Source organism: Scomber japonicus, chromosome 12 (assembly GCF_027409825.1).
Source record: "Scomber japonicus isolate fScoJap1 chromosome 12, fScoJap1.pri, whole genome shotgun sequence".
Taxonomy (NCBI): Eukaryota; Metazoa; Chordata; class Actinopteri; order Scombriformes; family Scombridae; genus Scomber; species Scomber japonicus.
The window spans coordinates 19,062,693-19,090,644 of NC_070589.1; the positions used below are offsets into that span (position 1 = coordinate 19,062,693).

General features: G+C 40.3%; 2 protein-coding genes across 3 annotated transcripts in view; one reads left to right on the forward strand and one right to left on the reverse strand.

The window, feature by feature from the left end:
- Nucleotides 1–3,326, reverse strand: part of slc22a23 (solute carrier family 22 member 23) — a 38,283-nt gene extending 34,957 nt beyond the window's left edge. The window contains exon 1 of the mRNA XM_053330208.1: nt 2,635–3,326. Within this exon, the coding sequence (XP_053186183.1) occupies nt 2,635–3,072 (438 nt within the window). The 5' untranslated portion in view covers nt 3,073–3,326. The remainder of the gene's footprint in view (nt 1–2,634) is intronic.
- Nucleotides 3,327–10,137: 6,811 nt separating this feature from the next.
- dspa (desmoplakin a) lies at nt 10,138–27,331 on the forward strand. Of its 2 annotated transcripts, none has more exons than XM_053330204.1 (24): nt 10,138–10,488; nt 11,732–11,816; nt 12,096–12,214; nt 12,481–12,625; nt 14,163–14,288; nt 14,458–14,517; nt 14,632–14,799; nt 14,953–15,057; nt 15,145–15,240; nt 15,339–15,464; nt 15,787–15,939; nt 16,219–16,373; nt 16,589–16,715; nt 16,878–17,064; nt 17,194–17,450; nt 17,565–17,746; nt 17,907–18,045; nt 18,746–18,939; nt 19,086–19,248; nt 19,564–19,647; nt 19,760–19,867; nt 20,120–20,218; nt 20,390–22,204; nt 23,580–27,331. In XM_053330204.1, exons 1-24 carry the CDS (start codon nt 10,235–10,237, stop codon nt 26,796–26,798), a joined length of 8,166 nt encoding a protein of 2,721 aa, XP_053186179.1. In that variant the 5' UTR covers nt 10,138–10,234; the 3' UTR covers nt 26,799–27,331. The 2 variants fall into 2 exon arrangements, with proteins under 2 accessions (XP_053186179.1, XP_053186180.1); XM_053330205.1 differs by having other exon boundaries at nt 20,390–20,887.
- Nucleotides 27,332–27,952: the final 621 nt, after the last annotated feature.

Genomic DNA, 27,952 nt, shown 5'->3' on the forward strand with positions numbered 1-27,952 from the left:
TTAAACAGCTTAAAATAAGGTGATATTTTAGTTTCTTTAACAATCCAAGCATTATTTCACAACAGTACAAAGCGTATAACAAAAAGGAAAAACCTAAATTTATCAACTGCTAAATGCCAAGTGTGTCTGACTAATAGACAAGAACCAGACTGCCATAGTGGATCCAGGGAGAAGTTATTCTTTACTTTGAAAAGGTTCTGAGTCCACTATTTCAAGCAGTGTATGCAGCTACTACACATCTACATGGAAGCAGAGTAGGGGAGGTTGCAGAAAGACTGGGCCTGTCTCTGAGTAAGGATACATTCTCATTTCTAAGGCTCAGTCCAATTACGGCGGACCCTGAGGAGAGCTTTGACTCAATTAGAATGGGTCTCCACATTAACCACTTTGGATCCTTCACAACCGCCTCAACCTTTGCTGCCTCCATCAAAGCCTTCTTTCTGTGATGCCCTGAGAACTAGGAGCGAGGGGAGATGTTTAGTATCCCTGTACTACTGATTCTAGAGTTTAAAAAAACGTATGTGGCGCACACAGTGGAAACATCTTCATACAAAAATATACACGTTGTTCACATGTGATATTAAGGATCAACAGCATTGTACGGGCTTAGAGTGTGTCGGTACACTTTGACAGAAAGACACTGCTGCGTGCCTTCAGTGTTGGCACTCTGCTCTACTTTTTGGGCATTGGGTGTCACAGATAGCTGCACCCAGTCATGTGAAGTTATGCCTTGGCAATCCAAACACAGGGAGAAATGCCAAGTCATCACTTCCTGCTGTAGTGTCACATCCCACTTTCAACACTGGGTTCGGAGAAAGGGGGCCTTGCAAGAGTGAGAAGCAGGTTGTCAACAGAACCAAGGCGGGTGAACAACAGGAGAATCGATTCTGCTTTAGTTTTGGCTCCACTTCTGGGATTCTGCACGCAGCTCAACTCAATTTCTCCTGATGGTGACCTTGTCAGAATGTCGACTGCATGGGTCAGGGAAGATGAGCACAGTCAGACTCTTATACCAACTGCTTAGGCCCAACACTGATCTGAAGTGGTGGTAGTGTCAACATGACATTCTTTGTATGTGTGCAAAGGCAACACAAATATAAGTATCTACAGGTTGCAACGCCAGCATGAGAGTAGCTGCAGTGTTTTCAGTACTAATCCTTCATAGAAGAAAAGTCATGTGTGTATTTGACCCGTGAGAGCAGAGACATTTTTTGATAGTTTGTAATATGGAGCCCACCCAATCAATTCCCCTAACATATGACATCATAAAGCTGCAATTTAAGAGTATTTTAAATGCTGCATAAAACAGTTTATCAGTCTGGCCTCAGTTCATGTGACCCCACCTCCAAATGACACTGTAGAAGATTTAATCAAGATGTAAACTGTCCCTCAGTTCATTACTGAGTTGAATTGCCACAGCTGCATTTTATTTGATGTATTTAAATGGGGACATTATCAGCAAGAAATAGATTGGCTGTTGGCATAACAGTGCACTCAAGTGCAGGGTGCCACAACCCCCTCTTGTTGCATTAAGACGCTTCAAAGCCTGTCCTCAGTTCAAACTCATCCTGATAAGCCCTTTGATTAAGGCATACATGCCAAACTCTTCAGAGGTAAAGATATAGCAGATTAATTAGCAATTTACTGTCCTCGTGTGTGGGGTCACTGTAAAGTATATCTAGATTTTAGACTTTTCGTAAACTGGTTTATCTTTATGTTTCTCAAGTACTTGCTGCGTGTCTTTTCTATGAGGTTTTAATTACATAATCTAATTAATATTGTAGTTGAAGCAGAGAGCTCAGTGGAAAACAGTTTTGTGTTCTTCCTGTTCAAAAATAAAAATGCATATCTTTTAATAAGCATGCAAAATCCACAATAGGAGAGGAACTGCTGGTTGTAATGAGATATAAAACCCTTCCTCCTCCAGTTAGCACATCATGCACACAGGCCAGGCCTGTAAAGATAGGAATATAACAACGCTATAGTGATGTGATATAGAGGTAAAGACATCATGGACAAACTGAAAGTGCCCAGAATGAGACCTATAAATATATCTTACTAGTGTTTGTTTAGGGCTGTGATAGGATGGGTGATGTTTGGCCAGGGATGGGGTTGCATTATTCTAGAGAGTGCACTAATGACCTTTGCTCCAAATCAAAGGCTCCATGTCTATTATGTCCATTAGGACAGCCGGTAAATTCCACCAGCCTTGGCAGTTTTGCCCAATTTGGCAATGGTGGCGTGTCTGCACTTTATGTCAGGTGTTGCGGTGACTCACTGTCAGCATGATGCATGTTCTCACCTATACAAGCCTACTACTTTTTGGTCCAATATTAGCTTACATGTGCTAGACGACCCACTGTGGAGAATGGCACGCCTTGGATGCGATCATGGAGGCATAACCACAGCTACTATTCAGAATCCGTCAAAGAACACAATTTGTGCGAAATTAACATGCCTAGATTTCAGCTCGAGGGTGATGTTTTAATGCTTCTCCGGTGTTGATAAGTGCCAGAATTTCTCCCTCTTACTGAAATGAATCTATCCTAATAGGATTAGAGCAGCTAGGGTGTCACAGACGCAAAAACACAATATGATGGAAAAGAATACCCATCCTCAAGATGAACAGCTTACCTTGGTAACCACATTCTGCACAAGTCCCGTGTGAAGCTCAAATGTCCACTCGCTGCACCTACACTGCGTGTTGGTCGTTTCATTGTGGTTGCCGTAACTTCCATTGGCATAGATAGGAGCCGGCCGCGCGCTGATGTTTTTTGGGCTGTCTAACAACGAGGAATGACTTGAAGTCACATTAGTCAGGTTTGCCAAAGGCTGGATGCATGTGTTGTTTGGCTGTGCGAGGAGGAAATTATCAGAGTACTGGCTGAATCCAATGAATAACGCCGGAATCCATGTCAGCACAATCATCTGTTTCTGGTATTTCCCAAATCCGCCGAGAAACGGCAGGACAGAACCGTCGATGCGTGTCAGCAGCCCCGGCGACGTGGTTTCGGGGGACACGAAGCCGTTCTCGGGTTGATGGTCCTCCGTGTCAAGCTGCACCACGGCCATCGCGGTCTCGCCGATAGATGCCTCCGTCGTATAGAGAAGCCGGGGTTGCAGTGCTACCCCCTGTCGACTCCACAATGCGTCAATGCCCGCAGCTCCGGCGGTGAAAGCCGTGCGCAGTCAATCACTGGAATGGAAATAAGACGCACCTCTTTATTATCAGGAAGCACTTCCCTCCGTCTGCCAGCAAAACCCGTGCGGGACTCACTGCGGCTCAAACTCACACACCAAAATGCAGATGGCAGTGAACAGACAAGGACGAGGAAAACTATTTCATGATCTTTTCCGTCGTCTGACACATTGTATTTTCCGGCGGGCCGCGGCAGCTGAGCCTATAGGAAGTATTTCCTGAGGGAGCCACAGGTAACACACCTGCCCATAAAGGCTGTGTGCTGTTGACTCAACCCCAACATGGCCACCTGTAACCACTGGTAACCACTTTGATAGGAGAATGCTCATTCTCTCTGCAATATCTGAGCATGTTAGATACAGAGAGAACTCTTTATTTCTCTCCTTCTGTGACTCATAATAAAAACAACGCTTTTCTTTGTATATTCCTCTCACATTAATACAATATTGACTGTGTATTATCTTTATAGTTCACATTTTTGCTACCATACTATATGTAATTTGAGAATACAATCAAACCATAACCATGGCAACGGCTGTTCCACATAAAGAAGACAATTGGAACTTTTTTTTTTTTAAACCAACATTTTGCTACAAAGTCACACAGTCTCAAGCTCCAGTAGGCTAAACTTGATTCTGATCATTTAAGAAGTACAAATAGTATTTCTATATGATCCCCATTCAAATTTGAATAAGTAATTTACATACATAAACAAATAAATACATGTAAATAGCCCTATCAGCGTGGGGAAGGAGGAGGGACAAACTAGGCCTATGTCTCCGCCCATTTCTGTAGCAAACAACAAAAACATGTCTAGTGTAGTTTCAATTTAAAAAAAAAAAAAAAAAAAAGAAGAAGATAATTAAACAGTGGTGGATGAAGTACTCTGATCCTTTACTGAAAAGTACCAACACAGCCACAACAATAATACCACATTAGCTGCTGGAAGTGGAGCTAGTTTGAACTACTTTGGCTATAAATTTAGCTAGTTTAGTTCAATGGCTCCCATCCTAGGGGTTGGGCCCTCCAAAGGGTCACCAGATACATCAGAGGGGTCATCATGTGATAATTCATGAGAGCATCTGATACACAAATGTTTTCAGTTTTTGGACGTTTTCTTCTAATTCTCTCCTGATTCTCTCTTGATTTTTGGTTGGATCATTTGAAAATTTGAGATGAAATCATGTGAAACGTTTAGAGGGAAAAACTCACTATTTGGTGGAGTTTTTAACAACTCATAGACATGTGAAATGTGACCCCAACTACACATTGCTTTTTGTAAGATGCAGTCAGTCTCCACTTCACTCTTGTGTTATGTCAACTCTGTATTCACATTGAGGATTTAGCCCATTTTCGGGAAGTATAATAAAACTCTTCTTCTTTCAAAAATTTTATATTATAACAAACGTGTATGACCAGATCTAATGGCTTCATCCAAGATTACTAAAGCATAAATCAATAGTACTTAGATCAGCAACACACCATCTGGGTTGCCAGGTGTTGAAACATAAAATGGATTTCTAACTAACAGCCTCAAACCAGCAGTTATAAATGTTCAACATCAACGAATGGATCATTTCACCACAGTGATCCATCCAGTCTGAAGTTGTGAATTTGGTAAGTAGTTAATACAAGGATTTAGTTGAGATTGGCCTCATTTCATTTTTAGCCGATAAGTGGGTGAACTGAGCATTGAGTTTTCTTCTTTATAAACTAAATAAACAGAAAGTTATGTTGGAATAAGAGAAACCGGCAATCCCAAATTTATTGATCCTTATGGATTATTACCTATGTATAAAACTCCAATAAATACTTAAATACCCATAATTACCCATAAATCAACTCATAAAGCCTTTATAAAGTATGAGAGTAGAGCCATACTTTATAGCCATAATACATTATTATTTCATCACTGCTGTGTTACACATTTTAATCAACTAGATGATTTTGGCCCAATATATTATTTTATTGTTTTATAATCTGCCCCCCCCCCAATTTCATACACAAAACCCAACTTTTTTAAAGACATATAATCACTGTATCATTGGTGAATGCATTGAAGACAGAACCAAACCTTGCACTTCATTGCAGTCACATATTTGAGCTGATCATGATTTTCTGTGGTGAGGTTCTCTGTATGCACAATTTAATAATACCTCATAAAACTGGATACAATTGTGTTAACAAAGAGGAGAACTGGTTGGGTTTGATTCACACCCACCTGCTTGGTAAACTATATTTATCAAACCATGTGACATCAGGCTCCCACTGCATCCACATGTGTTTAGCAATGCTTCACCCTTCTGGCCATAATGTGCTAATACATACAGTTTCAGAGATATTGACCCAAGCCATAAACAGTATATGTTTTTTTCAAAGATCCATGAGTAAAGACATTTTTCCCTTTTTGAAATTAATTTCCAGAATATTTGAGACCAAGTTTGTTTTATAACAGTTATCACTAAACGAAACTGCCTAGAACTGTGACATGTTAAAGTAGAGGACCTTAATCTGACCATAGGTTGTTTTATTTTGACAGGTCACATTCATTTTAAGAAGTAACTAACAGCTCTTTTTTTGCATTATAAGCATAAAAGATCCTGAGCCACTGCAGACATGCTGACTGAGATCTCCCTGACAGTCCTGCAGTGTCTTGCTGCTGTGTTTTGTTACACACTGATGACCTCTGCAGGCAGAATGAAACAACTGCTTTTTTCTCATTGCAGCATTCATAATTTTTCATTCATTTTTTATCTATCAACAATCATACAATATTGCATGATAGTAATATTGAGTATTGGTGTCTAGGAAATGTATTAATTTGATCTGATGACAAGTTGGAGTTGGTGATGTAAATGTAGTGGGGATTTTCTGTGTCTGTTGCAAGCAGGTTAAAGAATTATCTTCCAAAAAATGTCAGGATATATCTGTAAAATAAAGCTCTGCAAATTATTTGTCTTGCAATGTGCTGCACAACAGTTAATGAATCGGTAATAAATGCTTTTTGTAAAATGAAAAGGTTTCAACTTTCCTGTTTTTGTCGGCAGTTGTATGTTCTACTGTTTATCAAGAAATAACACACACACAAAAAACCATTAATGGCCGGGCCTATTTTATCTACATCCTTTACAAATTTGTCATCAGCATATATCACATGGCCCTGAGCCAACAGAAACCAGTCGACTGTTGTACCGTCACAGTATCTGACTGTGCGGTTTGTTATCTTTCAAACTTGGTTGTTATCCTCCCTAGCAACTATTTCAGGTGTGTCAGGATCCGCCCCTGTGTGATGCTGTGAGTCAGCTCGAGTGTTTGTGTGTGTGTGTGTGTGTGTGTGCTGTCTGTCTCTGTGCCATAAACCACCTGGTTACACATGAGTTGTAGAAAAGAAATAACCCATAGGTGTGTCTGACCTAACCCTCTGTTGTAAAAGAATAAAAAAGAAAAAAGAAAAAAAAAGCTTCTACTTTTACTTTTTCACTGTCAGATTTCCACTAATTCTTGAAAGGATCACTCAAGCACAGTGATATTCTTGCTTCCTCACTTTATGTGGAAATATTGGTAGTGAGCATAAAGTGAAGGAGCAAGAATACCAGTGTACTTCAGTGATCCTTCAAGATTTTAGATAATTACATACTCTGAGAACCTGGAGTAAATGAAGTATTGCAAACTTTGATAGGAGTTGATGTTTAATATTTCCACTATATACCATTATATTCTGACTGAATTGTAAAAGGGGAAAAAACATACAACTATACATTCTTTCACAGGAGAATAATATAACTACAGAAAGCACATTTTAGTTCACTCTAGATTCAAAGTCCAAGAGATAGTCATTGTGTGATTTATTACTCTGGGGTTAATGTCAACATAGATAGGACTTCTTATGACCATGCAATGATATACAGTACACACAGTAATGATTACTGTCTGCCCAATGTCTGATGTTAAAGGCTTTTCTCTCAGTTGACAAGTGATGGTCTGAGGCTGTAATATTCTTGAAAATTTTGGAGAATTCAATGACTTGAGAAGGACTTTAAATCTTATAATTACACACATGTTCCATATGTTAGGCTGATTCTGATACTTATTATACCATTTGTCCTAATATTTTACTGTACATGGGGAAAAAAAGATGAATCACTTTAAGATCAAATCAAGGCATGTAGTATTTTTCAGCAGGATTACATGAAACAGTATTTTGACCATGACATTTACTGAGAGCAATTTAAACATGTCTTATAAGGGTGGGGTTTCTGGATTGGCTATGGACCTGCTCTATGTTGCACCCTCTTTTTACCAAATGCATTTTTACTGGATTGATGTGAAGACTTTAGTCTTATAATATGCTATTAAACCAATAATAGAACCAACAATGATGCGCTAAGGCAGCAATTAAGAAATGACTTTCTTTCAAGTGAGAAACTATGAAGCAGTGGGAAAGTTATGAGGAGTCACCTGTATGTCAATAAGCTGCTGGGGTCAACTCAGGTCAGGGTGCAACATTAGTGAGACCATGTCAGTTGTCTGTACAATTTAATAAACCAGCTGTGAGACTGATGTCATCCTCACTGTCTGGAAATGATATCATACGTACGTCTGCAAGTGTCAGCAGGTCTCACAGTCACTGTGAGTCACCAGATGTAATACCTTCAACAGACAACTTGATGTGAGAGTTCTGTTGAATTGTTTTTGATTAACCATGTTTAAGTCATAGATATGAGTCTTTTTAAGGTTTAGTTTTACATTCCAGATGTCAGTGTTAACACATGCTTGAGTGACACACTTTGTAGCTGAACTCTGTACAGTGACTGGATTTTAAGAGTAGAAAACAAACATGTTTGTTAAATATTACCCACAAGCTAGAGAGACAGTGACCTCAGATTTCACTTTCCTCCCAAAATTCCCTATCTATGTTTCAATGAATTATGCTGATAGAGAGTATAGGTAATACAAAAACATATAGGATAAAGGTGGCTTAGCCAGAGGGTGGCTGCCCCCATGCATGATGACAAACAAGTCTGACTAAATCTGCCAAAATGAACCATCTCTGCAGTATTTACCACACCTCACTGTGATTACTGAGACTCCCAGAAAGATTCTTATCTTGCAGAACAAAGTTATATATATATAGCTTAGTTCTTCAACATAAGTACTAATACTGACAGAAACAATCCCTGAACAAGTCAGTTGAGCACATGTGAGATTTTCATATAATGAGGCCAAACCTTCTCTATTGGAGAGAGCCTATAATTAATGGACAGGTTCCAATTAACATTCACTATCTCATTGTACGGCAAGGTCCTAGTGTTCAGTCCATCTTTTTTGGTGTGGGAGCAGACTGAGATTTGGAAAATTATACTTGTTCAGTCTTGCAGTGTGCTTTGTTTGAAGAACGAGCATTAAGAGAGAGAAAAAAAGATGTTCAGCAAACCTACCTGAGATTAGTGGGGGGAAAAACTGTAGGGTGTGCCTTCAGGGTGTGACCAGACTAGCCTTTCAAGAAACTATGGTTATAACATATGAGACTGTCATGATTTGAAAGTAAAAATAATTACTGTATGAGTTGCTCAAAAGCAATTATTATAAACATGTCCTGCATACACATGCATTCAAAAGGCCTGAGTGTGGTCAAGACAAGTACTACACACTAATAAACCAAGGCTTAAATGTGTGAAAATGCCACTTTAGGGTGTTGGTTTTGTCAGATTACTTCTTACCCATGACCACACCTGTCTCTCCTCCTTTCTTTCTCCTCACAGTTTTATGGGATTCAGTGGAGTATTTGTTTGAACAATGGCTATAGCTCAGAGTTACAACACCAGAGGGCAGAATATGTCCATCAGCAAAGTCAGCAAATGTTTATTAAGAGCAAAGAATTTCAGGCATAATGTGGATTGCACAATTAGACCATCTCATGCATAGGATAATTATTTATGTTTCACTCAATTGCACAATTTAAAAAGAAATTACAAGCCCACTTAAAACCTGCCACACAGACACTAGGTATGTGTGACTCTCCCTACTCTGTCTGTCATTCTCCTTTTCACTTTTTAAAACTCAGACACGCCTTCCTGAATGTGTGTAGAGAAACAGAGAGAGGGTCAGTAGGTAAAGACAGAGTGGGAGTAAAGGGGCAGACATAAAATGTGAATGTGTTAAACACAAACTAAAACCAAACATTCTTATCTTTATTTTCCTCCAAAAAACCTGGTGTCACTTGGCTGTCAGCTTCAAGTAACATAGCAAATCACTGAACTCTCAAATGGAGTAAGTCCTTTTAACCCTTAAGAATGTTAAACAGTAAACTCCTGGTGCACCACTATCTCCACTGGGGATTAAATGTGTTGTTTTTTATTGCTGTCAAATTACAGCTGTTACTTGTCAGCCACAGCCCACAGTCATTTTGAAGATAGCTAATTGGGTACAGTGACCCTCACAGGTCTTTAAAAGGACATCATTTCCTCTGGAGAATTCAACATACTTTGATTTTTTTTAGTCAAAATAACCAGATCCTGTTCAAGATCCTAATCTTTTACTTCTAGTTATGTATTCCACGATACTGATTCACCTTACATATAACCAAATAGATAACATTACTTGTCTCAAAATGTTCCAGGAAGGAACTTGGAATTTGACATGACATCATTTTGTGTTTGAGCACTTTTGTCATTAGTTGTCCTTGTTATTTCCTGATAACTAAGATATGCCAAATCAGCCAAACTGCTCCTTTTGTCACTTTCCCAGCTCTGTGATCATTATTCAGTGGAACAGTAAAAGTTGTGATTGCAACATTACATTTCCATGGATACTACAGAATGAATCTTCCCACACAGACCACTGGGTGAATGTTTCGTAAACACAGCAAAGGTGTGGTTTCTGTCCTACCCAAAAGAGGCTAGCTTCCGTCTATTCACAGTACACCATTATCTGCGCAACAGGAGACGGGGAGGGGAGAAGTGCGCGGTCTGTCCCCAGTAGAGTAGAATACTGTCTAAACCAATTTGAAAATATTGACAAACAAACTCGGCAAAAATGAGTATGTACGGCGGCTCCACGTCGAGACTGGCCACCATGGGGCAGAGAAGTAATTCGCGACCGGATTTGGCGAGTGCGAGTTTTAGAAACGACGGGTTCGTCGGTGGAAACGGCTTCCAGGGGGATTACCAGGGTGGTGAAGGCGGATACACCTACACCTTCTCCAGGAGCTCAATGCATGGGACTGGGCTCGGTGGACAGAAGGGGCAAGTTAGCATGGGTGGAGGTGGAGGTGGAGGCGGTGGAATAAGGTAAGAGCCTCCAAATCACCTGTTGCTCTTGAATGAGTCCCAACAGTTTGAAAACATTTGCATAATTTAGTCAGGCGTACGTGTACAGAATTACGACATTGTAACAAACAAGTAAAATGAAGTAATATAATTATAACTTTGAAAAAAAAAATAAAAAAAATGTTGAGCTGTGTCGAGGCAAAGGCCCATACGAAAAACTTGGGAAGATTAAGTGAATATGTGTCCAGTGGAAACTCAACACTGACATAAATGATACAAATAATCTATGAGTGTTGTAGAACTTTACAAAGAACATCAAGTGTCATCATATCAAAACTGTATCAATCCAAATACATCCAAGGTCAAACTGTAATGTGTTAGTTTAACATGGGCATCTCTGTCTTATAGTTAGTTATCACTTATTATATTGCCTAATATTCTGAACCATAGATGAACTAGCACACAGCCATTGACTGTAATTTCCTCCCACTTCTTACATTCTTTGTAATGTCAATGATGTCTCAGTTTACTTCACAGGTTTTCAACAGTTCCTTTGACATAAAGTTATTTATAAGCTATCCACTCATAGTGACTGAAGGTTGAAGTCAGGGCATAAAATTAGGACCAGCCATCAGCTGAATGTTGGTAAAATATGCAAGCGGCTGGTGTATTTGAAAAAAGCTATTTGGCTGGTGGACAAAAAAACTAATTTTGCACCCAGGTTGAAACAAAATACAGGATTTATTCATGTGTCTCTTACAGAGAGAAAGTCTATTGTTGATAAGAGTTTGTTTGTTTTTTGTTGGTGACCCCTCCCCATTTTCCATAATACATAGCCAGACTTTTAAAGACAATAAAGGGTATTGTATTGCACCTCAAACTAGTTTGTCGCACGTATTTTATGTTCTGTGATGTTCATTAAAAAAGCCTTTCCATGAAACGAAACATTCACCAGCTTTCATTACAATTTAGTAATATTCAAACAACATTAACAGTAACAGTTTTTACAGCCTTGCGTAACAAAAGCTTGAAAAAATCCTGTGGTGGTTGTTAAGGCATATTTTATTAATGACATCCTTTACTGAACAATGTAATTTTTTTCCCCAAAAACATTCAACAAATATTTTAAGACTTGTCTTTGTATATGGTATATAGAAATGAATACTTACCACACACTGGTATATTCATGAAGCATGTCTTTATATTTTCTCGTCACATTGATATATGTAAAATCTGTGTTATTGTTTCTTTTTCTCATATGTAGCGTGCAAGCTATTCAACAAAAGGCAATGTTCCTGACAGGCCAGTGTCAGGAATACCTACAAAGAGTGAAGATGATTCTCCAGAGTGTAAGTGCGGCACATTTATCACACTGACCATTACTGATCTCATATATTTGCATTGACCTGCAGTAGTAGGAAAATGTAATTAAAATAAGAGGAAAATTGGCTGTGAATTATATTATGCAGTTCAGCTCAAGGTTGCCATTTTGTCGGCTGCCCAACAAACTGTGATGTTAAAAGGACGTATTATTGTGATCTTACTTAGAAGCAGATAATGCTATCAGCCACATTTAAGTGAAGTATAAGTTTACATAAGGTCAATGCCTGTTCTGTGTGACTGTGTAGGGGGGCCCAGCAGTGGAGGCAGAGAAGCTGATGATCATGGCTACAGAATCCATGGAGCAGTTGAAGTCCTGTGGCAGAGAGCTGCAGCAAATGCGTATCCCTAACGACGTCTTCAGAAAGTAAGACAGAGTGCAGTGTGTGTGTTTGTCAGCTGTTGCATGTTTGCGTTGCGTTTGCATGTGTTAATACGTGACTGCATATCAAATTTTGGTGATTCTGTCTGCAGCTAAACACAGATATGTGGTACTTAATTAAGACAGACAGGGTGTAACACTGCAGAGTTCACTGCATGCTGTAGATTATCTTTATTCTGCCTTGCTGAGCACTTTGAAGTTGAGTGTTTGGTGATTCACAAAGTATTTCCTCATTTTGTAAAACTCTACAGTCTAGATCAGTTCCAGCATATGCACAGCGCTCTCCAACAGCAGTTGGGTGGTGGTATGACCACAAGACGGAACAGAGGCAGTGTGGGCTCCGCTGAGGGAGGGAGGATCTTTAACGATGCCATGGCCTGGATTGCCCAACAGAAGGTGAGACATTTAAGAACCCAGTGAAACACACAAAAATCAAGAATCTTTATTGATATATGTCACAATACTGTAAATGTATGCAAAATCACTCCGAAAATAGTCAGTTTAATTAAATGAAAACTCAGACACTATACTCAACAGTTTTTAACCTGTTCAGAGAGTATGAGTAACTGTAATTGCATCTGAGTGCCTGCACGTACAGGCGCAATAGTTTTGAGAGGAGGGATAGGAGGGGACGCACTCACGCTATCACTTATTCTGACCTCCTGTAACTGAAACCATCTGGACACGCTGCCAAAACCTGATCCGTGCGTGAAAGAGGCCAAAAGAGGTGCCGAAGGATCGAAACAAAGAGAGGAGGAAAGAGCTCTTTCATTCAAGAAAGAGAGACAGAAATAGAGGAAGACAGAAGGAGACAGAGCAGGGAGAAGAAGACGGAGGCAGCAGTGATGATAAATTGGTTGTGGGAGCAAGAGAAAAGTAAAAGTAAAGGAGTGTGAAATCTGACACTTTGCACTGAGTCAGATGTTATGGGACAGGGCAGTTCAACATGCTCATGAGAAAACGCCCTTCTGCTCTCAACCTCTCAACCTTCCAAACCCTCCCACCCAACCAAAACACACCCTGTCATTCTGTCACCACGTCGGACCTCGCCTCTCCATATTTCATTATCCACAGTTTACCTCCACTGTTAAATATAGAAACATTTCTTAACCTATTTTACCTTTTGTCACAGTCTTTTTACTTTTTTGCTGATTCTAAAAGTCCCAAATTGGTAAAATATGACCTATTGACCTTCTGCTTTTGGTTACATATATTGTCTTAATGTTCTGCTGGTCATCCTTTGAGCCATTGTACCAATGTTTCACCTTTGCTGTACTTCTAAACATAAACTGGGAAAGTCTACTCAGTTCAAAGTCTCTCACCACCATATTGTGTGTAGCTTCGGCCAAATACTCATGAAGAAAGGGAGTGGTGAGAGAACAAAAGCTGGGAGAGAGAGAAAAAAAATGCCAGTAAAGAGCAGGGTCAGGCTGTGGTTGGTTCCTAGCAGGGCCCTTATCAAAGCTGAGTGCTGCGAACAAGGGGGGAATAGTTGGAATACTTTCCTGCCTAACAATGTGTTTAATGATTATATGGTGACACCTAGAGGACAAAAAATGTATGACATAGCTTTAAGGACTTACTTAATAGCAGGGAAATACTGTATCTGTTGAGATCTAAAGGATAAGGCAGGTGATTTCCTGTTTTTCTTTTTAACTAATCCCATGATAAGAGCATCTTAACTGATCTAGCTATCAAAAAGAAGAACTGTGAGGGAAGGTAAAGCCTGATCAGTCCCTTTTGGGCCATAAACCTGCGAAAATATTAAAACACATCAGTCAGACACACTGTCACACTGTGTGACTTGTGGCTCCAGAACCACAAAAATTGGCACTGGAATTTATTTTGAGTCAATCACATTAAATTTAACATCGTAATTTGTTTAGCAGTATTTTTTTTAATTTCTTAAAGTAATAAACTGTACCTTTTACAGCGTATGATTGAGACAGCTCCATGGGGGGATGACTCAGCCACCATAGAAAAGCAAATCATAAACCACAACAAAACCCATGGCTCTATCCAAAGGAGCCAGGAAGTAGACCGTGCCAGAGACGATCTGGTAAGTGGCCTTTTTCTGCCATTATACCCCGAGTATAAAATGTTTTCATTTACTGAAAAGTGTACACTATCTTCTTAGTTGCTCTTAATGCTCATGCTTTAGATATTCATGTATCATGTGTACAGAATCCCAATATTTTGTCATCCTAATTAAAACATCTCTTTTTTAGAACATGAGGGGTGACAAGTACAACCTCTATATTTTGGAACAAGAATGGGACAGCCTGCAGGTAAAACCAAACTCTTACAAAAAATTAAAAATAAAAAATTCATAGCATTAAGCATTATCACCATAGCAGTTAAAAAAAAATCATATTCACTCATTTGCCATGCATCTATCTCAGAAAATGTCCCACAGCCGTGTAAGTCAGCTGCGTGAGCTTCAAGGCATCATTGAGGAGATCTCTCGCGCCATCATGTGGGTAAATGAAAAGGAAGAAGAGGAGCTGGTGTTTGACTGGGGAGACAAAAACATTGACAATTATATCCCCAAGAAACAAGAGAGCTACTCAGTAAGTTTATCAGACTGAACTCCTCTTTTACCCTGGTTTTGTTTATATCACAGTTAATAAATGTGCTATTTAGTCTTTATTTTACCAATAAAATGTTAGTTATGTTGATGCAGTGTGTGACGCATTGTCCCTTACTTTCTGTTTCTCTTACAGAGGCTGATGAGAGATCTGGAGGAGAAGGAGAAGGAGCTAAACAAGCTTAAAGTGAAAGCAGATGGCCTCGTGAACAACAACCATTCTGCCTCAGATAAGATTGACGTAAGGTGTTTTTTTCTGAGTGTTTTTCTATTCCAATCAGCATATTATCTGGTGCTTTTGTACTAAAAACTGGATTTGTGCCCACAGGCGTACATGGACACTTTGCAGACCCAGTGGAGCTGGCTCCTCCAGATCACTAAGTGTATCCATGTTCATTTGAAGGAGAATGCTGCCTACAGTCAAGTAAGTGGTCCATCCAGCTGCAGCCCAAGTAAAAATAGAAACCCAGTATGTTTTCCTGTCTGAACACTGATCAAAATCTTTTATTGCCTTATTTTCAGTTTTTCAAGGAGGCGAACGAGACCTATGCAAAGCTGCAGAAGGAGCATGAGACTATTCGTAGCAAATTCACCTGTGACAAAAACACCTCACTGGATAACCTTGTTGAACTACTGAAATACCTGGAGGTATGATTGTACTCTATAAAGTCGAGGACATACATATTCCCCTGCAGCTGTGGAGCACAAAACACCCTCAAACACTCCGTTCTGTTGAATGATGGGTGAAAATAATTTTCATGTCTGCCTGGTTCAGCGAGTTTCTAAGAGAGTAAATGTAACACTTTTGCTTGTCTACCTGTTTCCATGTACATCCTATGATATGTTGTAGATTTTTTTCATTTTAAATTGACGAAAGCAAAAAACACCCCACAAACAAATCAGACTCCTGATAATTGCAGTGTACAGTGCCTCAGTTGAGAACTTACATCTGATTTATAAATGTTTACAGAGAGAGAAGGAGAAAATCATGGAGAATAAGAGGCAGGTCCAAAGTTTGGTCAGCAAGTCTAAGACTATTGTTAGGCTGAAACCTCGCAACCCTGAGGAGAAGAGCACCACCGCCGTCATAGTCCAAGCCTTATGTGACTTCAAACAAGACCAGGTGAGCTCTCTCTCTCTCTCTCTCTCTCTCTCTCTCTCTCTCTCTCTCTCTCTCTCTCTCTCTCTCTCTCTCTCTCTCTCTCTCTCTCTCTCTCTCTCTCTCTCTCTCTCTCTCTCTCTCTCTCTCTCTCTCTCTCTCTCTCTCTCTCTCTCTCTCTCTCTCTCTCTCTCTCTCTCTCTCTCTCTCTCCCTCCCATACACACACACACAGGCACAGAGTATGAAGTTAAATATTCCAAGTATAATTCAGTCTTTTCTCTCCTTTCATTTTGTGCTTCAGAAAGGGATATTGAAAGGGAATGAAGGCATACTGAAGGATAACTCACAGCGCAGCAAGTGGCTTGTGACAGGACCTGGAGGTCTGGACATGTTGATTCCCTCTGTGTGTCTGCTGATCCCCCCACCAAACCCTCTCAGCATCGGCCTCGCCAACAAGTAAGAAAGATTTACTAAATTGGGGAACTCTAGACCATTGCCTGCAAAAGGGCTGTACAGATACTGGTTGGGGTAGTTCAGATCCTGTCAGCTGAAATGGATTTTTGAAAATGTGATACATTATGGGACCTCATATTTTTTTCTCAAATGCCCAAGACAAATTCCTTCTAAGGGAGAATATAATGTCTTATCTTATCTATTGTGCTGTTCCTTAGGAATGAGCAGTATTATGAAGCCATCATGAGCATCTGGAATCAGCTCTACATCAACATCAAGAGTCTCATCTCATGGCAGTATTGCGTCAAAGACATTGGTTACATCAACTCTCTCACTGTCAGCATGGTAAATATAACAAAAAATGCATTTAACTTCTTGGTTGTAGTTTTAAAATGACTTATTGTTGTCAGGACAAGTCTTCTATAATCTAAAACACTGTCCGCACTGAAGCTTGCTCACCTCCTGTGTCTTTTGCTTAACCCTTAACCCTTTTTCATTTTCTTGCAGCTGTCTAAGATGCGCCCTGAGGAGTACCGCAGTATCATCAAAAGACTGGAGACTCACTACCAAGAGTTCCTGCGTACCAGCCAAGGTTCTGAGCTGTTTGGGGAAGACGACAAGAAAAACATGCAGAGCCATATGGATAATGCACAAAGCCACTATGACACACTGATTATCCAGCTGCCTGCTTTCAGTGAGTATCTCCTAAATATAAAAGGGCTATAATGTTATACTGTTTATTAGTCCACTGAATTTGTAAAAATACCATTATTTTATTCTACTATAAATTGATATTCTCTAAATGTTCTTCTTACCAATAAAGAGGAAGATGGGGTGAAGCCAGAACCCCCAAAACAGGATGCAAACAAGGCCTCAACTTCAAAGGTTTCCAAGACCACTGTCAAGGTCATTAACCAGACTGCCCCACCCAGTTCTACCATCAGCCTCACCTTGCTTAGTAGTCTGCAAGAACTTCGACGCAAGCTGGAGCTGGCTGAGTCTGGGCTCACCAGTCATCTCCACATTCCCCTGGGGGAAAACAGTGTGCATGAGTGCTCAATGCACATTCAGAAGCTGCAGGTATGTAACTTTTAATTTATTTTTCTTTCTGATTGGAAGTGAGGTTCTTAATTTGCGAAACAATGAAAAAGTGAATGTCACATTATCTTAATAACAATTCATCTTGATATCCAGACTGTGCACCAACATTTGGACTCAATACATGATGAGTACCTGCGGATAAGGGAAAACATTATAAAGCAGTTAGAGGGGATACCTGCAGACTCAGAGCAGGCCAAGTTTCTTCGCTCTGAACTGGAAATCATCAACCAAAAACTGGGAGGCCTGCAGAGTCTCTACTCAGCCTACCTTCAGCGGTATGTTTTTTAAATTTAATCATGCAACCTTTTCGTTTTTTCCACAATGTTTAAATGAATAGTACACACAGTGATAAGACATTTCATCTAATTAAATGTAGTAAAAAGAGAAAGTGCAAGTGAAAATGCATTTAATGTAAAAACTTTGTGTCTTCAACAGACTGTCTGCTCTGAAGGCCTTGCTCCAGAGCCTTCTCCAGGCCGAGGATATTGTTAAAGTCCATGAGGCTCGTCTGACAGAGAAGGAAACCACCTCTCTGGACCTCCGGGAATTGGATAACTATCGGAGCACACTAAAGGTTTAACACACTTTCTATATTTGGTTAGGGTTAGTTAATCTGCGGTCTCTTCCTTTCTAGTTTGAAAACATAAAACAATGTAGAGCAATAATACTCATAATTAGTTAGCAGTCCTTACTAAAGCCTCTTCATCCTCTATGCAACATAAGGCTGCAATTAGTAGTACATCACCACCAAAACTTGAACATTGAAGTTTACTCTTGACTTGGAAACAGTAACCTGTGCCAGTTCTGTTAACTGATGAAGACAATAAGATTTTGGTTTGAGTTGGGATTATTTTGTTGTGTAAGTTACTAATAATTACCTGACAAATCATGATACTCTATCACATTCATGTAAAAATCATTGAAAATCCAGTATTACCCATGAGGAGATGATATGCACAATTCTCCAAAATGTCCTTATACAGCCAGAGGTATTAAAGAGGTAGTTCAATATGGTAAAATCCAACAGCTAACAAAATTGCATCTTATATGGTAGTATCATCATAGCACCCACCACTAGATGTAAATTGACTTTATTTGTTTCATTATCAGGGACAACATACATAAATTGACATCAATTTGATGTAAAAGTGTCAAATCTAGAAGAAAAATGTATTTCCATTTGCACTCCATGGGCAGGTTGAGGTTTTAAATAGGATGTAATTTGATAACTGAAATTTAGCATTTTAATCTAGTTTTGCATTTCTCTCTTAAAGCAAATGAAGAGTGATATGGAGCAAAAAAGAGACCTGCTGACAGCTATGGAGTCTGACCTAGCTAAAGCAGTGCACTGGAACAGTCAAGTCTCAGAGCCTTTCCACAAGTGTGACGTGGACTTGTCCAAGTACTCAGACCTGGTGGGTCAAATGTCTGACCGCTGGCGACGCATCCAAACCCAGATTGATAGCAGGTAGGATAGTCTGCGTATGCACACACACACTTTCCAATTTTCATACCTGTGGATAGTTCTCATTGTCCTGCATTCGTCATTTCTGGTAACAAAACTATAAACATCCCTTCATCACCTTCCTCTTCCTCCCACTCTTTCCTCTGCAGACTGTGGGACTTGGAGAAACAGGAGAAACAGCTGAAGCATTATCAGCAGAGCAGCACTTCCCTGCAACAGTGGATAGACAATGCCAGGAAGCGCCAGGACAACCTCCAGACGGTTAAGCTCACTGACATCCAGACCCTAATGGACCACCTTAACCAACAGAAGGCATGTATTTCCATGTTTACATCAACATATTGTAATTAATAATAGGTTTGAACTTGACTGTACTGATTTTGAATTGGAAATATCCAAAATCTACACTTCACTTGAGATGTAGATAGCTATGAGCATTGCTGTAGATGTGGATTTTAAACATATTAGAACAGCATGAAAGGGAAATGGTTGCAAACTTCCAGTTTTATTTATGAAATTTGATTTTGGAAACCCTTAATAGTTAAAAGATGAAAACACGTTTTTGTTGAGCAACAACAAAAAGACGATGAAATCTGTGAATTTAATTCCCCCTGTGTTACTGCCCAGGCGCTTCACACTGAAATTAAAGGGAAGAAGGAGAAAGTAGAAGATGTGCATAAAAATGCAGATACCTGTGCTGCTTCTATAAAGGTTGGTGATCAATCCTTGTGTTTCAATTTGAAATGTTTTTATACATATTGACAAGCTGGCATAACAATATGATACAAAATAATGAAGTCCATATTGTGTTGTGTGTTTTCAGGACTATGAGCTGCAGCTGGCTTCCTACAGTTCTGGCTTGGAAACTCTGCTTAATATTCCTATCAAGAGAACTATGCTGCAGTCACCTGCTTCTGTGGTCAGACAGGAGGTATGAGCACTGGCTCTCCATTAATTACTCTAATCCAATTTAAATAATATTGGTACACAAAATGATACAAGTTATTATTAAAGTAATTATCTGTTTATTAAATATCATTTGAACCATTGTCTTTCTTTTGTATTAAGAGCTTGTGTAATTTAAAGGCCTTGATTACATGTGTCATTTAAAATTCTCACTGGTTTGTTATTCAAACTTGAACATTTGACATCAGTATTAATCCATTAATTTTCACTCCATCAGGCGGCTGACCTCCAGTCCCAGTATATAGAGCTACTTACTCGCTCAAGTGACTACTACAAGTTTCTCGGGGAGTTGCTGAAGAACATGGAAGAGCTGAAGGTAGATTTGTATGATGCCATTTAAGACATAACTATGACTTCAACTCAATAATATTGTTTTGGTAAAATAAATATTATGATAAGCACAAGATAAATTAACAAATTGGTTTGTTTAACAATATAAAAAGTAGCTTATTGAGGCTCTTCCTGTTTTTGTCATTGTTGTCCCCAGATCAGGAACACAAAGATTGAGATGCTGGAGGAAGAACTGAGGCGTCTTAAGGAGGACCTCCAGGATCGTAACCAGAAAAACAAATCTCTGGAGGATACTTTGGCCCGCTACAAGCTGGAGCTCACTCAGTCAAAAGACCAACTCATTTCTATGGAGGAAGTGAAAAGAACCACAGCAATGCAAGCCAACGCTGCCAAGGAGAGCCTGGGCAGTACACAGAGCCAGATTCAAGATCTTATGGACCAGCTGACGCGCATTAAATACCAGCTGGAGGAGGAAAAGAGGAAAAGAAGGCTAGCAGAGGAGCGCTACACCAGCCAACAAGAAGAGTATGAGGCGGCTGTCCGCCGCAGACAGAAAGAACTGGAAGAGCTTAACTGGAACAAGATTGACTTGGAAAAGGCTGTGAAGGACAAGGAACGTGAAGTGGACAGGATGAAGATATTGCTGGAGGAGGAAGCAGCACGTCGACGAAATGCTGAGTCAGATATCTCAAAGGTAAGAACACAGTGCATCCAAGAAATTAATCAGCTTAAACAGACACATGAGACAGAGATCAACGTTAACAAGACTATTACCCTGAAAGTCTCACAAGAGAAAGAAGAATGCACTGGAGAACTGAGACTGCAATGTGACAGACTCACTGCTGAGAAGAGAGATCTTGAAGAGGAGCTGAGGAGACTGAGACAGTCAGTTGCTTACACTGAAGACCAAAAAAACAGAGCAGAGCAGGAGATCAGCCAGCAGAGGGCCTCAGTGACCAAAGAGACAAGGATTCGCAGTGAGATAGAGGTACAACTGAGAACGCTCATACAGCAGAAAGGAGAGGATGATCTCAAACTAAAGGAGGCCCTCACAAACAATCAGGAAAAGAGTAGGCAGATCAGTATGCTAACATTTAACCTGGAGGAGGAAGGGAAGAAGAGGAAAGCTCTGGAACTGGAAATCAGTCAGATGAAACAGGCTATGTCAGATCTGAAGGCAAAGAACACCTCCTATCTGGAGGCAGTCAACAAGCTTAAAGTGTCTGAGCAGGAGATTCGCATCACCAAAGTGGAGCTGGAGAAGCAGACCAGTGAGAAAACCAAGGCTGAGCAAAGTTATGTCAGGCTGCAGAGCCGTATCCGGGAACTTCAGTGCTCCCTCGATGGGATGGAAGCAGAGTTGGAGAAACAAAAGAAAGCAACCCAGGATGAGTTTACACGTAGAAAGAGAATGGAGGCAGAGTTGGAGAGGATGACACACACCTGTGGAGAGCACACCACCACAATTAGCACCCTGAAATCTATCCAGATAGAGGCTTCCACTTCTAGTAGGAAGTATGAGCAGGACCTCAGGGCCCTCAAGGAGGCCCTGGACAAGAGCCTAAGGGAGCATAAAGTCACCAAGGAGGAACTGGCAACAGTGACTGCTGAACTGAAGGCACTAAAACAGAAGCTCCAGCAGGAGCAAGTCCGCATTCATGAGCTCAACCAACGTAATGAGAGTCTGTATAAGACCATTGAAGAGAAGAGCCGCCAGCTTAATGATTACACTACTGAGATTGAAAAGCTGAAGACTCTGACACAGAACCTGACAAAGGAGAGACTCCGGTTGGAAGAGGAGCTGAGGGCAGTTAGACAGGAGAGAGATGAGCTGAAGCTTAGCAAAGACACCATTGATGGGGAAAGTGCCACTCAAATCTCAGCACTGCATGTCCAGCTTCAGAGTAGCAACAAGAGGACAGCAGAGCTTCAGGCTCTCATCAATGACCTGACCAAGGAGAGAGAAAAGCTTAAAGTGGAAATAGACAAATTCCAAAAGCAATCCATTGAGGTATTTTTGATTGCATTGAAGGATCATCTCCATATAATTAATCTAATTCCATATTTTCACTGCTTTTGCATGTGCATGTGCATTAAAACTGAAGCTGATTTCGCAGTAGTCCTGTTGTATTTGATGACAGAAAGTCATTACTTACTTAAGCGATTTTGCATGAATTTACTTTCTTAGATAAACATGTCTATTAAACCTTTTTTACTACATTATGCCACAAACTTAAATCATACTTTAATAACAATCACTTATTTAATCACAATATTATGGAGTCCCAGACTGGCCATAGACAGAAAAAAACATATTGAGGCCAAGTTTTACTACACTGAGAGCTTGAAATGCTTTTGTTTGCACACAAGATACAATTTGTTCCCACCTTTTTTCTGGTTAATTCCTGCACACAAGGTAAGATCAATTTTAGACTGCTTGGTGCTTGCTGATACTTCATCAATATAATCATAATCTGTTTGTTTCCAAGTACATTTTATGTACCAGGAATTTATAGTCTGTATCCTATCTTTACCAATCTTATTATATTGTTATACTATTTATACAACCTAATTATTTGGGAGCAGTGTACAGCCAGACTTGACTGGCAATGCTTGAAAGGCAGGTGTACTTCACTTCATGCATTGGGGAAAAGGCTGGTCTGTTGTGCAGGATCGTTGTTTATACCCTTAGCTCATGCACACAAGTTGACCAAAACATGGGAACGGATTGTACCTTTTGCCCATGAATTAACCATACAGGTGGGAATGAATTGTGTTCTGTGCCCATGAAATAAGCAAAATGGGAAAGAATGGTATCTCATGCACACAAAATAACATTTTGAATGCTTGATGTGTGTGTGTGTGTGTGTGTGTGTGTGTGTGTATATATATATATGTATATGTATGTACGTGTGTGTACATATATAGGTATGTATATATGTATATATACATATACATACATATATGTATATATATATATATATATATATATATATATACACATGAAATTCTTTCCCATTTTTATATATATATACATTGTCACCCATAAAGTTGGAATAATTTTGTTTTCAGACACTCTCTGTTTATTCCTATTTACATTTTCATTGTGACATGTTTGGAAAAGATTGATTAATAAAGTAATGAGAAGATATCTGTCAAGAATGAATCACATTGTCACAATAATTTCATGGAAAGAGGTAAAAAATATTTTATTCCAACTTTATGGGCAACAGCGTACATATATTTAAATGTATACACACACACAATGTGATGTGTATATATATGATTGTGGTTGTGGCTTTTTTGCAAATGTGGCTTTTTGCTCTGTGCATCACGTAATTTTGTATAGACATAATCATGTGATCATGTGTCTTATTTCTCCACAGACATCCATGATTGTGCATGATTCCCAAAGCCAATACAGTGAGCTGTTGCTGGAGAGGGACAGTTTGCTATCCAAGCTCAAACTGCTGGAGCAGGACAAGAACCGTAATCAGCGGCTAGAAGAGGAGCTCAACCGCATCAAGCTCACACTTGAGTCTGAACAACGCAATAAACAGCGCCTACAGGATGAAAAAAATGCCCTCCAAAAGGATTTCACGTACATGAAGAGCCAATATGAGCTGAAAGATAGCCAGATTAGGCAGAGTGACTCAGACAGGGACAGAGCTGATCGCGAGAAGCTCTCCCTGAAGAATGAGATAGAGAAGCTTGTGAGGGAGCTAAAGAATGTTGAGGAGAGGTACAAGAGCAAGCTGTTGATCTCTGAAAAGGAAGCATCAGACCTGACTCTCAAGAGAGATGCCCTAGAGAGAGAGATAAAGAGGCTTCAGCTGAGACCAAACAGTTCATGTAGGCAGACCCAGACAGATGAGACGGTCCCAACAGTTGATCCTTCCAAGCTGGTATTTGATGGGGTTCGCCGCAAAGTCACAGCCCACCAGCTTTGTGACTGTGGTATAATCAGCAAAGCCACCCTAGATCGGCTCCTAAAGGGGAAAAAAACAGTGGATGAGGTTGCTGTGGACATCCAACTCAGTCTCAAGGGTACTGGCATTATTGCTGGCATGAAAACTGGTTCCCAAGGGAAAATGCCATTCACTGAAGCCAAAAACAAGAACCTCCTCAGCCCAGAAAGCGCCCTCATGCTGCTTGAAGCTCAAGCAGCAACAGGCTACATAGTGGACCCCACTTTTGATGAGAAGATGCCTGTGGATACTGCCTGTTCCAGAGGGATTGTGGAGACAGAAGACAGAGACACCTTGGTGACAGCTGAAGCAGCAAGCACAGGTTTCAAAGATCCATACACTGGCAAAGTGTTATCTGTGGGCCAGGCTTGCAAACAGGGCCGTATTGACAAAGAGGTAGCCATCCGCTTGCTCCAGGCTCAGGAGTCTGTTGGAGGAATATTGGATCCTGTTCTGAGTGTGTTCCTGCCAAAAGATCTGGCCTTGGATCGCAATCTTATTGATGAGGAGCTGTACAGAGCTTTGAACAAAAAACCCACTTGCTACCTGGATCCAGCAACAGGAGAGAAGATAAGCTACAGTGATCTTAGGAAGAAGTGTACAGTGGAACCTGTGTCTGGCTTGCTTCTGCTGTCTGGCCCAGAAAAGGCCATGACAGTAAAGGGTCTCCGTGGGGAAGTGTCTGTCACAGAGCTCGTCCAATCTGAACTGCTGGATGAAACTGACTTGGACAAGATAAACCAGGGTAAGCTCTCCAGCAAAGATATAGAAGACAAGCTGAGGTCCTATCTCTATGGCTCCACCTGTATTGCAGGGATCTATGATGAAGCTAATGAGAGAATATTGCCCTTCTATCAGGCAATGAAGGAAGGTCTGCTCATGAGAGGAACCACCTTGGAGCTTCTTGAGGCCCAAGCTTCATCTGGCTTCATTGTTGATCCAGTGAACAATGTCTTCTTGACAGTGGAAGAGGCTGCAAAGAGATGTTTGATAGGAAAAGAGTTTAAGAGTAAGCTGTTGTCTGCAGAGAAAGCTGTAACTGGATACACAGATCCATCCACAGGAAAGAAAATCTCCCTCTTCCAGGCTATTGAGAAAGATCTTATTGAAAAAGGTCATGGAATCCGTCTGCTTGAGGCCCAGATTGCCAGTGGTGGAATTATTGACCCCAAACACAGCCACCGTATTGATGTTGCTGTTGCCTATAAAAGGGGATATTTTGATGAGGAGATGAATGAGATCTTAACCTATGAAGGAGATGACACAAAAGGGTTCTTTGACCCTAATACCAAGGAGAACCTGACTTATCTTCAGCTGAAGGACAGGTGCATCAAAGATCCCAAAACAGGCCTGATACTCCTCCCACTGAGAGACAAGAAGAAGCCCCAGAAGTCACAAGAGAGCCGTACCAATGTCCTTCGCAAGAGGCGAGTTGTGATTGTTGATCCAGACACTGGGCTAGAGATGTCAGTGAGGGAGGCCTATCACCGGGAGCTCATTGATTATGACACTTTCCTGGACTTGTCAGAGCAAGAGTGTGAGTGGGAGGAAATAACTATCAAGGGGTCAGATGGTGCTGCACATTTGGTGATAGTGGATAGGAAAACAGGAACCCAGTATGACATCCAGGACTGCCTAGACTCTGGAATCATTGACCAGAAGTCTTTAGATCAGTATCGAGCTGGGACTTTAACCTTGACACAGTTTGCCGACCAAATTACCAGCAGAACCAGCTGCACTGAGATGACCATCGCAGCCAGCAATGTTGATGATGTGGTCACCTGCAGCAGTCCCACCCCATCCTCTCCTACTGTTCGCAAACGCTTCAGTAGTATTTCTATCACAGTCTCTCCCCCAGAGATGTTTGATGACCTGAGCCCTGTGGCAGCCATATTTGACACAGAGACTTTGGAGAAGATAACTATTCCAGAGGGACACCGAAGAGGCATAATTGATACTATTACAGCACAGAGGTTGTTGGAGGCCCAGGCTTGCACTGGGGGCATTATCAACCCTGCCACTGGTGAGAGACTGTCGCTGCAGGATGCTGTACAACAGAGCATCATCGATGAATCCATGGCCAATAAGCTTAAACCTGCCCAGAAAGCCTATGTTGGATTTGAGGATGTGAAGACTAAAAGAAGGATGTCTGCAGCAGAAGCAGTGAAGGAGACATGGCTGCCTTATGAGGCTGGCCAGAGATTTTTGGAGTTTCAGTTCCTGACAGGAGGCCTGATAGAGCCCGGCTCTGGGCATCGCATTACCATTGAAGAGGCTATCCGCAGAAGTTGGCTAGATGGTAAAGGGGCTCAAAAGCTTCAGGATACACACAATCACCAGAAGAATCTAACTTGTCCCAAGACCAAACTGAAGATCTCCTACAAGGATGCCATGGACAGCTGCATGGTGGAGGAAAGCAATGGTATGAAGATGATACAGGCCACCTCAATGTCCACCAAGGGAATCAGCAGCCCTTACAATGTCTCTAACCCAGGATCTCGCTCTGGGTCCAGGGCTGGTTCCCGTACCGGATCCAGAAGTGGATCTCGTAGAGGCAGTGTGGATTACTCATCTTCTTACACCTATCGTTTCACTTCCAGCAACAGCACAACCTACAGCTCCAACGCTAATTCTTAATGCACTACATAAGAAGCATAAATTACTATTACAGTTCCTATGCAATTTGAGTACTATTTTAGCCATACGCTTTTCTAAAAGTTTTATCTGCTACCAATGAGAAATCTATGAAATGTTTGTTTAAATACTGAATCTGATTTGTGTTTTGGTTGTTTTTAGTTTTTAGTAATTTGGTGTTTCATTATTAACCTTAATGCTGAGTATAATTAATGCTTATGTTCTAATCCTATGGTTCTAATGCATACATGTTGAATGAATATAATTGTCACAGCTCATTTTAATATCTTTTTTAGAATGTAACATTTTGTTATTTTAAAATATGCTTGTTGACTTCAACTTTGGCATGCACTCACAGTTAACTTGGTTATTTTTTATTCATAGTTTATTTTAGCTTGACTCATTGTCTGTTATGTTTTAGAACAATGTCAAATGATAATTGCAAATGCTGATGTTTGGCTTAAAATGCTGGCTTGACAAAGTAATGATCAATTTTAAAAAATAAATGTCTTTCATATGTGACCTAAAAAAATGAATAAAGGTATAATTACAAATTTGGTTCATTCATTCATTCATTCATTCAGTCATTCATCCATTCATTTCACCTGCTGGGAATCTCAGTTCACTAGGCTTCCATATTGTAATCAAAGTCAGTACCCATTATTACCTGTGGATGGCGCTAATTGTCATGCCTAAACTATTTAATTGCAAATCTGTTTGCTCACCACAGCACATTTGACATATTACCAGAGGTATAAAAAAGAACAATGCTTTGTATGCTTGTATAATATTAGCAGGACTGCAGTAGTTAAGACTAGCTTTATTAACATATTAAAAGGGAGTTTAAGAAGCAATGCATGAGCTGTCCTATTTTACTTTGTCCACTTAACTAGGCCTTACCCAAACAGAAATTCTCAAGCCAGTTTCGCTTGTGCCCAAAGGTAATTAACCGTGTTCAGGCACAACTTGAGATCCAGACATGCACTCTGATAATTAATGATAATTGAAAATAATGAGTATTTTATCTATTAAGTCAATAGTACATTCAGTCCAAATGGGGTAAATTATTTTGTTACGTGTACGCCCAAGAGTGAAACATCACATCATATTTACGGGGAATTTTGAAAATAGACATAAAAGTGAAACTGCCTTTTGGG